This window comes from Schistocerca nitens, chromosome 5 (assembly GCF_023898315.1).
Source record: "Schistocerca nitens isolate TAMUIC-IGC-003100 chromosome 5, iqSchNite1.1, whole genome shotgun sequence".
NCBI lineage: Eukaryota > Metazoa > Arthropoda > Insecta > Orthoptera > Acrididae > Schistocerca > Schistocerca nitens.
In genome coordinates this window covers 582,750,497-582,768,544 of record NC_064618.1, presented here as the reverse complement: position 1 = coordinate 582,768,544, position 18,048 = coordinate 582,750,497, and the positions used below count along the sequence as shown (strand labels likewise).

The 18,048-nt window shown below is 36.9% G+C and overlaps 1 protein-coding gene across 2 annotated transcripts in view; it reads right to left on the bottom strand.

Annotated features, from left to right (window-relative positions):
- The window catches only part of LOC126260885 (integrin alpha-4-like), a 534,755-nt gene that overhangs the window by 172,749 nt on the left and 343,958 nt on the right, over positions 1-18,048 (bottom strand). For both annotated transcript variants that reach the window (XR_007546657.1, XM_049958327.1), the window contains exon 15: positions 7,341-7,485. Coding sequence is in view for 1 of the 2 variants with exons in the window: in XM_049958327.1 (XP_049814284.1) it covers positions 7,341-7,485 (145 nt within the window). In the remaining variant the exon portion in view is untranslated. The remainder of the gene's footprint in view (positions 1-7,340; positions 7,486-18,048) is intronic.

The window sequence follows — 18,048 nt, the reverse complement described above, 5'->3', positions numbered from 1 at the left end:
TAACATAACTGGTTATTTAAATTCAACTGTCCCTGTTACTCACTGCAGTGTGTTACTATCTCAGTGTGAAAACTGCTTTGAAAATCTGATCAGCTGCCCAAGTTACTAAGTTACTCCAAACATTAATAAACCAACTTTGGGAACTAAGAGGGTGGGCATGGTCAGAACATTCACAGACACAGCATCCATAAGGGGAACAAGGGTTTAGTGAAATCAGATAATAATCTTTCTAGATACCTTACAAACAAAGAATTTCCATTGGAGGTAGCCCAGAAGCAGATTAAGAGTTCATAACAAAAACAACACCCACACTATTTTTTTTAAATACACAATATTGTGAAATGGTATCTCTTGCTCAGTTCTAGGCTGTTGTGGATGGATATGATTGTTAACTGGGCAACATTTGTGAACTGGAATGAAATGATGGTACACAATTAATAAATGTTAGCCTCTCATGGGGAAATAAAAATGTCCTTCAATGTTTTGTTCATTATTTCTCTTCTGCATGTCCTTACAATTGCTTGCTTTAAGTTTCATTCTCTTACAATCAGCCATTTTCTTGGGGCTTCTCAAGTAGAAAAAGTTTAATTATAACCCCCTTATATACAGCTCTTCCTCATCTCTGGAGTGGCATGTGTTGGCTATATTGCACATTGTTTTTTCTGAGACAGCATCAGCTACAATATTTAAGGTGTCTTTTACTCTAATTATGCCAAAAATGATTATACCTCTTAAAGTGTGCCAAGCAGTCCTTGCTACATCTTCAACTATGGTACAACCCCTTTTCACATGATCTAGTGTTCTGATTTTGCTACAGCCACAACTGCTCGTTGCCCTCTTATCTATTCTAGTAACGTATGTAGGATACAGTCCACATACAGAAATGTACCCCTACTTGCTTCAAAATGTTTTATCTGAAGCTTTTCGTTTACATCAGGAGGAAATCAAAGCGTAATCTTTCCTATATCTGAGGAATTCCATATCTGCTGCCTTTCCACAGATGCTATATTCTTTGTTAGTAACTGATTTGTTACCAATTCCCCAAGAATTTCCAGAAGATGACAGCCTTTTTTCTTATTTGTAGGTTCATGGGACACACACCCATCAAAATAGTTAGCCTGTCTGTAAATGTGGCACTGAAGGCTCCATAACATCATAACAGGATTCACTGCTGTACTTTTCTCACTGTAGTGGCGGGTCTGACCAGTCATATGCTGTGCACCCAAACACTGACACTATGGCCCACATTTGCACACTTATGGTACAGTATGATTACATTCATGGTACAAATGAAGCCTCCTTTGCCCCCTTACTAATAATTTTATTCATTATAAAATTCCCTTTCCCTCCCGAAAATTCTGTATGGGCACTGAATGTCCATGTTCTTTTCTGCAGTTGGATGTACAAGTTTGAACTATGAGGATGGAGAACGAGTTGTGTGTGTTTTATTGATTCGTACTGTGAAGTGAAATGACTGAAAATATATGTGTAATTCTGCAGAAAGTACACCAGAATTCATATTATTATTTAAACATCAACATGATCATCCTCTAGATGATTACAGAAAGATAAATCTCAGAATGGAAATGCACAATCAGCCATCAATACATAACAAAGAAGAGCAACAAAAAGATGATTATAATTGTTATTAACATAACTGGTTATTTAAATTCAACTGTCCCTGTTACTCACTGCAGTGTGTTACTATCTCAGTGTGAAAACTGCTTTGAAAATCTGATCAGCTGCCCAAGTTACTAAGTTACTCCAAACATTAATAAACCAACTTTGGGAACTAAGAGGGTGGGCATGGTCAGAACATTCACAGACACAGCATCCATAAGGGGAACAAGAGTTTAGTGAAATCAGATAATAATCTTTCTAGATACCTTACAAACAAAGAATTTCCATTGGAGGTAGCCCAGAAGCAGATTAAGAGTTCATAACAAAAACAACACCCACACTATTTTTTTTAAATACGCAAGTTTCCGCGTAATCTAGAACCCATGCCCAAGTCCCACCAATTGCTTCACCAAATTTAGTTGAGTTACTGCAGCTCAAAGAAAAGATGGTTCTATGGAAACTAACCTTGACAAAAGTGTTTGTGATAAAAACAGCCTTTATCAAATGACAAAAGCTTTTCATTTGTGAAGATTGGGGACACTGTGACTTGAATGTTTGTTGTCAACTTTCTAGTAACTCTTGAGGTCTTTTAGCCTAGTCCTTGCATGTGTTGTGGTTCAGTATCTGAGGTTCTGTAAATAATTCTGAAGATAGAGTCCAGTTGTGTAAAAAACCAAAATGTCAAGAAAGAAAGAAAAATGTAATAAAAAATATGAAGCTAATGGAAGAGGAACATGTAAACCATGTTGGCAGTAATGTTCTCATGGAACACTTTGGAGAGGACAGCTATAAACAACAGTTTTCATTCTTTCCTTCTCCCTGTCTCTAAATTTTTCTATCAGGAAAATATGTAGGTGAAGCGATATTTGCACATTGATTGCATGTGCAATGGATTGTGAAGCTTTCAGCCAACAACTGCTCAACAATGGGAACAAAATTTTTTAGTGTTATACCATGAATTCAGAAGATTTCAAGACATAGCCTTATCACAGCTGTTTATGTATAACAATTAAGGCAGTTGAAAATAGTGCTTAGAGGTGGTGCAAGTTGTGAAGATGGTGCAAGTTCATTGTTAGGTACTACTTCTGCTCATGACATACTTTTATTATGAAGTCTGTGTTATTGGTGATGCTATAGCAACAGAGCTACCTGTGTCTAGAGAGACTGGTGCTTGTAGAGAATGATATATACACCCCTGGAGTAAATTGTCCTTAGTTTTAAATAAAAATTCATTGCCAACATTATATGATGACATTTAACACATGTAAGATAGGAAATATTAATGTCTTAATATTTGGTCTATGGCTTTGAGTATTGTAATGACTCAATAAGAAGCACTTAAATCTGATCTTATGAGCAGTAGAGTATTGACAATTTATGACATATATTATGTGAGTAATGCTGTTATGTTATATATGCACTGCTGTAATATATTTTTTGGAAAATTTTGCTAAGGGAAGAAGAGCATCTGAAGATGGTGCTGATAGTCTTAGAACTGATTACTAGTATACAATTAAATAATTAAAAATCATCCTTGGCATTAGAGACTAATTTATTTATAACTGCAAAAGGTATTTCTGACTTTTCATGCAATCTCTCGAAATCAACAATGCAAGCAACAGTTCTCCGCAGGATATGAGAAGAAACCAAAAAAACAGGCATCATGAAGTTTCTCAGGCATTCATAGGCCTTGTTGAATATCACATATCCTTATTTAAACCAAGAGTTTTTCAACAAATAAAAATCCATCTGAAAGGTATCAACCAGAAGAAAATACACAAAGATTTTATGGACAAATATTATATTAATGTGCCCTATGAACTCTGTTGGGATATTCTTGGGTGATACTTCTCTACCTGTGACACATTGGGGAAGAATATTACTGCTATTAGCAGTAGTGATAAGCCAGATTAAGTGTGAAAAAAGAAGTTCACTTAAGAAATGTGGAAAACTTTTAAGATGTAAAAACACACTTCAAGCAGAATGCTCAGTAGAGCTTACTGATAGTTGTATCTCTAGATTAAGTGCTCCACGCACATCAGCTAACAAGTAATGTTATATTTTATGTGACATGTCTTCTTATTTCCAGCTAAATTTTCTGACAATAATAGCCTGTATCAGTGAGAAATGTAGTTTGATAAACCGTTTCTTGTAGCTGGCCTGAAAGGTAAATTAAGCCCATAACATAATAATGGTTTAGATATTCCTTGGAAGCAATATAAAATTTTTTGACAAGGCCTGTGATTGTTATGAACTCTCCAAGTATTACTTTGGCGAGCTCTGCATACATCACCAACAGAAATTAGTTTAGAAAATGTGATCTCAATGGCGATTTCAAAATTTGTTATGTCATTCTCCTGACTATCATGATATTTCTAGGGCATAATTACATCTTGTACTGACTTGACAGATCTACTCTTATTCAACTTTCTAACCAGTCAGTGACTTACTTCCCACATCCTGAGAGACTGATATATGCTGCAGTAAGACCCATCTACAAATCTACAGCTAAAGACCACCTCTAAGAACAGATTCATTTTACGATTTTCAGACTTTTCAAAAGCTATTGAGGTTGTAGTTGGAATACTTATTCAGTTTTGTGTGTAGGACATGTCAGCTACCTCTCTATTTAGTTTTCATCCAGGATTCTCCAAAGGAATAACCAAATGTGAGCTCACTAATGACATCCCATGGAGCTAAATAGCAAAAATTATGCTAATGGTGAATTCCATAACCACAGAATTCTGCTTGCTAGCCTAAAATATTATGGCACTTGTTAAGATGTTGCTATTTGTGACCTATATAGGAAATTTTTTCTCTGTTTTCTTTCTTGCTTTTATCGTAGTTATACATGAATTTCTGGTGATATTGCATTGTGTTTATTTTGTTACACAGGGTGTTTATAAATGAATATCAGGGTTTTAATGCTTTATAATATTTCTTACATTAAACTTACAGTTATAAATGATATATCAAATGAAACAGCAACTCAAACAATTTTACCAAGAACCTTATAAATGTTCATTGTGAGCACCATTTGTCACACACCACACATCAAGTCTATAGGCAAGTTCTTCCCAAACATTGATAAGTGTGTCTTCAGTGATTGTAGCAACAGTTGCTTCAATTCAGTTTCTTAAATCAGGGAGGTTTGCTGGTAGTGGAGGCACATACACACCATCCTTGATGAAGGAAAAAATTGCATGACGTTAGGTCGGGTGAACGTGGAGGCCATGCAAAGCAAGCCCAGTCATTGGGCCTCTTGTGGTCTATCCAGCGCTTGGGTACAGTGAAGTTCAACCAATCATGTACTTTGCTATTATTTAACATTTATAAGGTTCTTGGTAAAATTGTTTGAGTTGCTCTTTCATTTGACATGTCATTTATAACTGTAAGTTTCATATAATAAATATTATAAAGCGTTAAAAGCCCGATATTAATTTATAAACACCCTGTGTAATGTAATGGGTAATTTTTTGTTGTAAAAACAGTAATAAGCAACTGATATTATTTCCCTTTTGGACATTAGTAATTAGGTTTTCTTGTCTATTGAATATGTCCTTGCCACAGTGATAACACTGGTTGCTGGAAGATCACTGAAGTTAACGCTGTTGGGTTGGGCTAGCGCTTGGGTGGGTGACCATCCAGTCTGCCGAGCACTGTTGGCAAATGGGGTGCACTCAGCCCTTGTGAGGCAAACTGAAGAGCTGCCTGATGAGAAGTAGCACTCCTGTCTTGTAAACTGACATACAGCCAGGAGAGCAGTATGCTGCCCACATGCCCCTCCATATCTGCATTGAGTAATGCCTGTGGGCTGAGGATGACATGGCAGCCAGTTGGTACTGTTGGGCCTTCCAAGACATGTTTGGATGGTGTTTAGTTTAGTTTAGTTGTCTATTGAATATGTAAAATATTTTTATTCTTCATTTGTCATTTATTGCATTAATTTGATTGGAATCACTTAGTGAACTTAAATGTGTACTCAGATATTGTATATGCAGAGAGAGAGAGAGCAATCAGAATATTGGTTGTGAGAATCAAACAGTGTGAGAAGAATGGGTGGCACTCTTGCTCATACTGAGAAGGCGGAAGGAGGTTAAAGTGTGCTGATTGTGTTGCATCATGAAACAGTCAGTGTGAATGACACTGATTAATGATGAGATACATTTCTGCTTTTTCCTGTAATGGAATGTAAAAACATTTAAAGTAAACAGAGAAGTTGGACTGTGTAAAACTGCAAATGAACTTGTCATTTAACTATGACAGTTAGTTCTGGAAAGAACTGTGTGCACTCTGACTGTGCTGTGTGTATTTTAAATACTTTATAACTTCACTGCATATTCAGGCTGTCACTGACTACCATGTGCATGAATCATTAATTGTACCACAGGCATATAGAGACTGCTTATTAAGAGTGTGCATGTTACTGCCAACAGTGGACAGTTGTGGTCATGTTACTCAAGTGTTAAGTGAACAGACTGTAATTCTGTGATCAAAATAACTTTAAAATCCTCTACTGAACTATGTTACTTCAGCCTTGTGCATGGGAGACATAATAAATTATCGTGCAAAGCTGAATATTGGTGACAACTGTAACAATGTCCAACTATACAGTGGCCTAAAATGTGCCACTGATGAAATTGTTGCCACATGGAAAGTAAAATTCCACATGAGATAATTCATTTGCAGCATCTACACTCGACAGAACTTATTCCAACACGACATCTGCAATGATAAGCTGCTGACAACGTTACACCTCTCTGCTTGCATCATAACAGATAAGGACTGCTGCTTTAGGTCTCACTAAAGACTAAAACAAATATTAAAATTGTAAATTTTCTATTTGGAACTTGTTCAAAGAAACTAATCTTTAATTTGCTTCTTCTTTAAAATAAATGTCATGATAGCAATATTTTGTTATTAATGTAGAAATTGTTGACCTCAGTGTAGTTGTTTCCAGTCATACGTTTATTTATTTCATTCATAATTTTGGTGCCGCTGCCACTGCCTACTATTTAAAGTGTCTTTTGGTGAGTGTGAAATGTGTGCACCATAATTTCTGTGAGTGAATTTAATTTGCATTTATTTAGACATTGTATTTGTTTGAATTGTGGAATTCAGCATTAAGCTGAATGCAACATCCAGTGACAGCAGAGCTGCTTACACCTGATTTGTGCAATAAATGCAGATGTGAGTAATCATAATAACAAGTGTTAGACTGAACACTGTACCATAATTATCACATAAATCCCTCCCTGCTCCACAATTCCTACAATACAATACAACTAACCACAAACAAAAATGATTTTTTATCATTAAGGCACCATAACATCACTGCTTATTCCAGCTTTAGAAAAAGTCATGACTATAGTGCTTGAAAGTTGCTTTCATTATAGTATAACAGTCAGTTGTTTTCTGTTGCTATTAGTTTTTAGAAATAGAAGTAGTTTAATAAATAATTATGAAGACTGATGTTAGCATTCAGTTCAGTTTCAAATTCATCTCAATAAACACTACTTCAAATTTTAACTCTGCAGATTTCTATAGTTCTGCTACTAATAAGACATAATTATAGTTGATGGTCTTCTAATCAACCATGAAACAGATATATGGAATGTGATTAGCTGCACATCACAATTATTTGAAGAGTTATTTATTGGACAATGCTTAGCACAAACATTTTGAGTTAACTACCTTAAATGTAAGTGATTAGTACTCACATATCAAGGAAACTACACTGTAAGTGAAGCTCAGAATTACAAATCTCATCATCTCCACAGTCAGAAAATGGCAGTTTGAGAGTATCAGACAGTTTTGATGTTTTCCAGTTCACTATTGAACAATTTCTGCAAAATGTATCAATGCCTGTGGAAGAATTGAACATAAATAAACTGCTTTCTCTAAAAATGTGTTATTTATCTTTATCATTAGTCAATTATTTGTCATTATTACCATGAAATAATTACCTATTATTAGATCAATTTTTTATAATCCCTATTTGATTTGAATCTACTACAGATGCTGATGTTTCAACATAGCTGAGTAGAAGGAATTGTTTCTAAATAGATATGAATGTTTTTGAGAAAAATAAATCCAAATTCTTTTTCCTGAATTAAACAACAAACAAAAAACTCTGAACTTTAAGGAAAGACTGAAAGAAAAAATTAAATTATATTTATAATTATAATTGATCAGAGAGAACAATAACAATAATAAGCTTACATTGCAGAGGTTTCTCAAACAGAAAGGACATACTTGTGTCTTAGATGTATTTGGTTTAAGTTGGTGAGCACTCTAATACCTTGACAATTTCTCAAGAACATTAGTGGAGGTGTTTTCCACTAATTGAAAGTGTGTGCTCTGTGGGGCAAAAGCAGATCATCAGAATACAAGAAACTCCTGGTGTTAGAAGCCAAAGATTGGTCATTTGTACAGAATACACTGCTGGTGCGTGTGTGTGTGTTTGTGTGTGTGTGTGGGGGGGGGGGGGTGTGGATGGGTGGGTGTGGATGGGTGGGTGGGTTTGGAGGGGGGAGGGGAGGACAGAGGAGAAAGGAACAAAAAAAAAATAAAAGAATAAAATTAAGCACCCAGAAGGATGGAGAAAACAAAATAAAAGTTCTTGGGTTGAAGAGAGTATATAATTTTGTTTTCGGGGATTTTCAAAGATGAGTAAAATTTATGAAGAACTTGGTAATATGATGCATCTTTTCAGTCTGATGTTGCATCCCCTCTGGTCTGGATGCATGCTCTGATTCAGTTTGTATTCTCTCCTGAGGCAAGCTGGTCCACAACTGCTGTAACTGATGCTTGCTATCTTGGATACTGGCACTGGGATGGGGTTTATGTCTGAGCTGATAGTGAGTTCTTGTGACACATGTTCTATCGCGGAAAGATCTGGGGATCTTTCTGACAGTTTGATAACCTCAACATCGTGCAGACAGCTCACAGAAACATGTGCTATATCTATATGAGTGTTTTCCTTTTGAAAATTGGCACTGTTATTAGTGTGGGATGGCACAGAATGTTGCAGAGACTTCATTACTTTTTCCTTGAGGGCAGCTGCAGATGTGAAGGGGTTATAATGTGTTGGGGCACAATATGGTGGTCCTTCCTTAAGTGGTGGTTAGACATGGTTAAATACACTACCAGGCCAGGTGACAAAACTGAACAAGAACAACTCTAATACATTCTGATGGCTATTCCACCTGTCACAGAGAATTGTAGTTTTAATCATTTACTTATATGCTGATAGTGTGTACTTGTCTGAAGATAAGTTGTCATCCAGTCATGTCTTCTGGGAGCTTCACGTTTTTTCTTTGAGGGAGTGTATATAGTACAGGATTGAGGATAGTACACATCCTTGAGGGCAACTGTTATTCTGTAACTTCCATCAGCTGTGATGTCCTTGAAAATCAATGCACAACCATTTATTATGCAGTGTAAAGGAAAGGAACTGGTTAGGTTGAAGTCCACATTCAGGTTAGATGTCCGTGAAAATCAATGCACAACCATTTATTCTGCAGTGTAAAGGAAAGGAACTGGTTAGGTTGAATTCCACAGTCAGGTTAAGGAGTGTAGAAAACAGTAGCCAATGTGTGATGGTGTCAAACACTGCTGATAAGTCACCTTATGAACTTTGAAACCAACTTCTCTTAACAGCATGAGATTCCAGAATGTTCCAGTTACCTGGATGAAGTCCAACGTCCTGAGGTATAATTAGGGGCTCAATTAGAGGCAGAAGGTGATTTAAGATCAAGGTAAGAAAATAACTTTATGACAAAAGAGTTTTCACAAGGAAACAGTTTGTAGAATATGTAAATGAAGTAAACTAAGAGTTTAGAAGCTGGATGAATGCTTCTCAGCCTTGGAAAATCAAATAAGAAAAGGTAGACAATGCACAGAAAAATGGCTGATGAGAACACTAAAAGAGAACTTAAAGAAAAAGTAAATATTTTTCTCACTATATGAAAGCATGTCAAGGAACAATGAATTTTCAGGATGTATGGAAAATGTGGAAGATCAGTCACAAAAGATAAATTATCCTAATTGTAAGGAATATTGGAGAAAAAGCCCAAGGTCATTAAAGACCAATAATTGAAAGAGATAATGGGTCAGTATATAGGTGCTTTCACTTAAAGGCTGAGAGAAATCTTGCCTCTAATGCTAGAGATTGTTGGAAGAATTTTGCATAGAAAGTGGGAGTCATTTAGCTAATGATATTCCTCAATTTAAGCCAGTAGGTGACCTCATAATATTTTTGAGAACATTTGAAAATGCATTACCCTTCCTTTGGAAAGTAAAAAGAAAGTCATATATTTTATTGGTCACATAGAGGTAGAATCATATCAGTGGCATGTATTACATTGGGATGAATTTAGCAAAGAGTGTAAAGAAGAGTAACAGTTAGAAGGCAGTCAGTCAAAAGTGTCCCTAGAGTTGTTAGATCCACAGTACTACCTAAGTTGTATGAAATTTTTTGATAAATAATTAGTGAATGACATTTAATGAAGGTGTAATGATTAGTATTACGTCCATACATGTAAAGGAATAAATGATAAACCATGAATGGTTTTCACTCCCAGTTACTTAAAACAGCAGGATACTTTAACTGGAGCTAGGGAAGATAAGTGAGTACTGTAACATTAGATAGTGATGAGACTTAACAAGGATGGGAAATTTAGTGAAAAGAAACTGATGCCAAATGAAAATTCAAATATAGCTATGATATGGGAATGAAAGAAACAACAATAAAAGAATCATTGTGTGCAAGGTCACCAATTTGAGGGGAATAACCATAATACTATTGCAGTGCCAGTATTTAAAATATGGGAAATGAACAGGGTACACGGAAGAAGTTCTATTAAACATACCAATGAATGTAATATAAAGACCCAAATTAATAGGATTAGTGAGTGTGGAACAGCAAATATTTTCTGATGGAAGAATTACTGTATGAGAGTGTTACCTCCAGGGAATAGCGTAATGTTAAGCAGATAATAAAGGTAATACCCAAGATCAGTTATTGTGATCGGTTCTCAGTTTTGGTTATTGATAACTTGATACCAGTGTCTGAGTTTAATTTGTACATATCAGCACTGAAGATGATCACTATGTGATCGAAAATCGATTCTGCTATCAATAAAAGATCAATATTATGGCCAACGCTGACCTTCCTTTTAATTTTAATATCCAAGATCATTTTCTTAATCCAGTTCTTGATTCTGGCATTGACATCATTGTAATACATGGGAGTTTATAAGAGTGAAGGGGAAAACTTCTCTACTGGCCATAGTGTTTATTCTCAGTTCCCCCATAATTCTGAAGTATTTGACCACTCTAGTATGTCTCATTTGAACAAGATGGTACTCCTCACAGACCAGCCTTTGTCAAACACACAAATTGTACTAAGGTTGTTAAAACTGGAAACAACCTGGAAATCTTATTACAATAGAGATCAGGGATATTAATTAAAAACAAATCAATTAACATATTACAACTCAACAAATCAGGTAATGTATTATAACCCATAACAAAACTGTCCCTATGCAGAATTCCAATAAAAAATAACAGAAAAATGTTGCTACTTACAGACACTTTACTTTACTATGAGGTTCTACTTCCTTCATTTCTGAGTTACTTTCTTTATACTCTAGTCACAATGGAAAGATACTGGAAGAATTGCCATATAATGATCTATTTGGCTAAGCAGAAAGTTATATTTCCATGTTATGCACTAGTTTTTGTGTCACAAGAACTCACAACAACTAACAACTCAGCTTTATCAAGCTACTGTCAGTAAAAGCCTTTCAAAAGATGTAAAAGCACCTTCCCTGTTATTGAAACCTAGAATAAGCATGGAGCTTAACACAATATAAAAATAGGACAAAGCTTAATGTTCTACAGTTGGCAGCATTACCATAACGCTTGATGCAGTTTGTTTTTCTCCAATGCACATCTTGATCTATTCTACAGTATACAACCCTTCCACTTTTCAGTCATGAAATCTCGCACCATTACTTATTTATGGTGCACTGCCTTTATTTTTTTGTAAGGCTTTTTCATTTGGGTGGAAGAACTATATAATTTCATTTCCCCCACCTTGAAATTCATTCTGCACTTTTTGAAGATGAGATAAGCTCCATGGTGTTACAGTTTCAGGAAATTTTACATATAAATACCTGAGTGTAACAATGTTTAGGGATATGAAATGGAATGATCACATAGGCTTAGTCATTTGTAAGGTGGGTGTCAAACTTCTGTACAATACTTTGTTGGTTAATTTGGTGGAGGGGCCAGACAACGAGGTCATCGGTCCCATCAGGTTAGGGAAGGTTGGGGAAGGAAGTCAGCCATGCCCATTCAAAGGAACCATCCCAGCATTTGCCTGAAGTGAATCATAGAAAACCTAAATCAAGATGGCCGGATGTGGGTTTCAAGCATCATCCCCCCAAATGCAAGTTAAGTATGCTAACCACTGTAACTTTTTGTCATCTGCATTGTCAAATAGGGAGATAAGCCATCTGTTACATTAAAACATATGGATTAAAATCCTATGTCAAGATCACATAAATGTTTTATTGATAACTAGTTTCAGCTCATTGATGAGCCATCTTCAGCTCTTACGTACAGAAAATTGCATACAAGACGTGAACAATAGGAAAGCATGTTTAATAACTGATCTTTCATTACATGATACAGATATATAAAATTACTATTTTGTTCAGTGTGTATCAGCCACCAAGCATTAGAACATTGTCTAAATCTGTTGAGCTCAATTGCTCATATTAAACTGAAGGATCATAGGACAACTGCATATTGGGAAATATATTAGATCATGACAAAAATAAAGACATAAAAAAGTATGTGTGGTAAGTGGTATCAGACTATTATTTTAATAAAGCAAAGGTTATCATTTTTAAAATGTTGGCCATTTACCATATATATTAGAGGGAAACATTCCACGTGGGAAAAATATATCTAAAAACAAAAATTCTGTAACTTACAAAATGAAAGTGTTGGTACATTGATAGAGACAATAACAAACACCAACACACACAAATTTCAAGCTTTTTGCAACCCATGGTTGCTTCATCAGGAAAGAGGGAAGGAGAAGGAAAGACGAAAGGATGTGGGTTTTAAGGAAGAGGGTAAGGAGTCATTCCAATCCCGGGAGGGACAGGTATACACTTGCACACACACACACACATACACACACACACACACACACACACACACACACACACACACACACACTCACACACACACACACACATATCCAACCACACATATACAGACACAAACAGACGTATGTCAAAGTCTGCTGGTGTCTGTATATGTGCGGATGGATATTTGTGTGTGTGCAAGTGTATACCTGTCCCTTTTCCCCATATTGTTATTCTCTATCAACATACCAACGCTTTCGTTTGGTAAGTTACAGCATCTTTGTATATATATCCATTGTTCATATTTCCACACTGGTGTGTTAATTCAAAGTGGTTGATAGCAGTAGCAGTTATGTACTCCATGTGTGGATGTAAACAATACAAATCATTTGTAGCACTAGTTACAGAAACAAGGAAGTACCTGTACTATGACTGTCAGAGAACTGGTTGATATGTAGAATCGTAGTTACATGAAAACATTAATTTCCAGATGGCACTACCAACCACCTACTTTTATGAAGTGATGACTCTATAATAAGAAAAAGAATGACAATTTAACAAAAATGAAGTGGGACACACTTGCAGATAGACGATGTGCTAAACATAAGGGGCTCCTCACTAAATTCTGAAATCCAATCTTCACCAAAGATGTAGAGCATATATTATTACCACCAACTTTCAAATCACGTAATGATCATCATTCAAAGATAAGGGAAATAAGAGCTCATACTGAGGCGTTCAGACAGTCATTTTTCCCTTGTGCAATCCGCGAGTGGAACAGAGGTGGCGAAAGGTGGGGGGGGGGATTAATATGACTTTGGCGCGAATTGTGCTTTCCGCCACACACCGCTTGGTGGCTAGTGGAGTATATATGTAGATGTAGATGTAGAATTGAAATCATTGAATGTTAATTACAATCATAAGCAGCCTTATGGCTCTGTATTTGATACACGATGAGATACCAACTAATCATATGTGTAGGACTGAATGAGTAGGAAAATGGTAGAAAGGCCAATTGAAACAGTACAATATTTTTGGATACAGCAAAGCATAAACAGTACCACTGATCAAGAAAAAGTGTATGTAGTGTAACCCAAGACCTAGGCACCATATAGAACCAACATTATATGTGGCTATAATTGCAAATGAGTGAAGAAATGGATAAAATCCAAAGTATTACAAATGAGCGTTTAGATGTTACATTAAATCAGATGACAAAAGTCTAAATTCTTCAATATAATCTTAGTACCTTATACCACAGTATTTGCTGTAGAATATATTATGTAACTATCACAGCTCTTCACTTCTTATATTATACGTAAAATCTTTTAGTTACCTTAATCAATACATTATTATGTATGTAATATGTAAACCTAAAGCTACATTTTTATTACATATATATTTCTACATCTCAGTCTTGGTCTTCAAATATGATTGACTTCACTAACATGTATTATAAAATAAAGAAATTATTGCTTATTGATCAACAGTCAACTTGTATTTTGACATGTGTTGTTATCAATTGGTGCTACATTCCATAGCAAATACTTAGGCATAACGTACTATTTTGATGTTTGTGACCTGCATTTACATTAGATGTAGAGGCTCAGTTGCTCTTACTTTATGTTTTATGCTTTTATTTACTGGTTTGTAATTATAGTCACATATAATGATGGTTGTATTCTGCACTTAGACCACATGTTCAATATTATGGATATATTGGTTTTTGATCATTGACACTGTTCATATTTCTCTGTATTCAAAATTTTATACTGGACAATTGTGACTTTGTATTATTTTTCTTCTCACTCAGTATTTTACAGTTTTCTATTACATAATGAACATGCAATGCTCGGTATATGTTTACTATAGATTTAGTAAAATGAAACATAGTATCTTGCACCTTATAAAAGATAAATTTTTCTTATATTGTCATTCTTTCTCTTATTATAGTGTCATAACGTCAAAAAATTAGTTGGGTGGTAGCACCATCTGGCAGTTAATGCTACATATCAGCCAGTTCTCTGCATCCACAGTACAGGCACTTCCTTGTTCCTGTAGTTAGCATTGTGAATGATATGTTTTGTTTACATTCACATACTGATTATGTAATTCAGTAGGGCAGTACCTGTATTTGACAGTGTCTGTATAGTTTGATGCAAATTTCCAAAGAAACATTGCATAAATATATACAGACACTGTAAAATACAGAAAATGCCCTACTGACAGGTAAAATAATGTCTCTCCCTGTGCAGTAATCACACAAATTGTGTGTGAGCACAACGAGACATAGACACTATGACATATGGAAGTTTGGTTCAGACTCAGAGGTGTATCTGGATGGCCATTGCATTTAAGGTGAGAACTTGCACAAAGCATGAAATCCTGGTTCAAGTCCTGATTGACTACAAATTTTCTTACTTTACCAATAAATCATATAGCTATTGTATATTCATGTGTGCAATTAGCAAATGCATTTCATAATTATGTAACTGTTATCCCTGTCAGTCACTTTGTATTAACACACAAGTGTGGCACAATATGAACACCAGATCTATATATACACTCCTGGAAATTGAAATAAGAACACCGTGAATTCATTGTCCCAGGAAGGGGAAACTTTATTGACACATTCCTGGGGTCAGATACATCACATGATCACACTGACAGAACCACAGGCACATAGACACAGGCAACAGAGCATGCACAATGTCGGCACTAGTACAGTGTATATCCACCTTTCGCAGCAATGCAGGCTGCTATCCTCCCATGGAGACGATCGTAGAGATGCTGGATGTACTCCTGTGGAACGGCTTGCCATGCCATTTCCACCTGGCGCCTCAGTTGGACCAGCGTTCGTGCTGGACGTGCAGACCGCGTGAGACGACGCTTCATCCAGTCCCAAACATGCTCAATGGAGGACAGATCCGGAGATCTTGCTGGCCAGGGTAGTTGACTTACACCTTCTAGAGCACGTTGGCTGGCACGGGATACATGCGGACGTGCATTGTCCTGTTGGAACAGCAAGTTCCCTTGCCGGTCTAGGAATGGTAGAACGATGGGTTCGATGACGGTTTGGATGTACCGTGCACTATTCAGTGTCCCCTCGACGATCACCAGTGGTGTACGGCCAGTGTAGGAGATCGCTCCCCACACCATGATGCCGGGTGTTGGCCCTGTGTGCCTCGGTCGTATGCAGTCCTGATTGTGGCGCTCACCTGCACGGCGCCAAACACGCATACGACCATCATTGGCACCAATGCAGAAGCGACTCTCATCACTGAAGATGACACGTCTCCATTCGTCCCTCCATTCACGCCTGTCGCGACACCACTGGAGGCGGGCTGCACGATGTTGGGGTGTGAGCGGAAGATGGCCTAACGGTGTGCGGGACCGTAGCCCAGCTTCATGGAGACGGTTGCGAATGGTCCTCGCCGATACCCCAGGAGCAACAGTGTCCCTAATTTGCTGGGAAGTGGCGGTGCGGTCCCCTACGGCACTGCGTAAGGATCCTACAGTCTTGGCGTGCATCCGTGCATCGCTGCGGTCCGGTCCCAGGTCGACGGGCACGTGCACCTTCCGCCGACCACTGGCGACAACATCGATGTACTGTGGAGACCTCACGCCCCACGTGTTGAGCAATTCGGCGGTACGTCCACCCGGCCTCCCGCATGCCCACTATACGCCCTCGCTCAAAGTCCGTCAACTGCACATACGGTTCACGTCCACACTGTCGCGGCATGCTACCAGTGTTAAAGACTGCGATGGAGCTCCGTATGCCACGGCAAACTGGCTGACACTGACGGCGGCGGTGCACAAATGCTGCGCAGCTAGCGCCATTCGACGGCCAACACCACGGTTCCTGGTGTGTCCGCTGTGCCGTGGGTGTGATCATTGCTTGTACAGCCCTCTCGCAGTGTCCGGAGCAAGTATGGTGGGTCTGACACACCGGTGTCAATGTGTTCTTTTTTCCATTTCCAGGAGTGTAGTAAATGGTCAATATTGTAAAAATGACAAAATTTTACTTTAGGTTAGATAATAGTTTGGCACTACTTACCAAATATACTTTTGCATGTCTTTATTTCTGACATGATCTAATATAGTATTTTCCAGTATGAAAGCTGTGATCCTTCAGTTTAATAGGGGTGATTCAGATCAACAGATTAAGACAAAGTGGAATGGCTGGTAGCCTGTTCACATTCATTAAAATAATAAGTTTATATTGGTTTTATCATATAATGGAAGTTCAGGTATTAAATTATCTTATTATTGTTCACCTCTTATATGGAATTTTCTATATTTTAGATCTTAAGATGGCTCATCAATGAGCTGAACTAGTTAACTGTAAGGAAGTTTTTGTGATCTTGACCCAGAATTTTTAGTCTACATATTTCTGTACATTAGCAAGATACTTGGAAAATGTTCTACCTGCACAGGAGATCGTTAACATATTACTTTGTATTCCATCTTAGAATGTTGCTCAAGCATGTGGGTTCAATACCAGATATGACTAACAGTCTATAGTAAATTTATATAAGGAAGAACAGTATGAATGTTCACAGATTTGTTTGCCTCATGGAAGAGAGTCATGAAAATGTTAAAAAACTGAATTGGCAGATAATTGCAGATAGGTACATATTCTGACAAGAACCAGTTTACAAAATTATAAGATCCAGTCTTAAGTGAAGAATTTAAAGATATTCTTTAGCCTGTAGGGACTGTGAAGACAAGACTGGACTAATTGCACCTAGTTCAGAGGTAATTAAGCAGGCATTCTTCCTGTGCTCCAAACACAATTGGAATGGCAGAAAACCCTGATCTATGGTGCCATTCTGAGTATCCTCTACCATGCACTTCACTTTAAATATCTACTCAGAATTTTATATTTGTGGGAATCCACAGCCTCCAGATGCTCAATAAATGTAAAGGTGTCACTCTAGTGTGGATCCTTTCATAAAAGGATGAAACATGGCTACTGTTTACTTGTGATTAAAAGTGATTTGAAAATGTGCTTGACAATGACACTTAGTCAAAATTAGCTGATCACACAATTTAATAAACATCACATTACAGTCTATTATGGACCATGTTTACATTTATTAATTATCTTCATAGAGGTAGAAAAAATTCTGCCACATTGATTTTTGATACTGTAAATTACTCTTTATTATAAATGACAATGCTTGACGATTAGTGTATATGTTTTTTCTGATGTCCTGCTAAAAGGTACCAGAAGAGCTTGAAACTTCATATCTCACTGAAA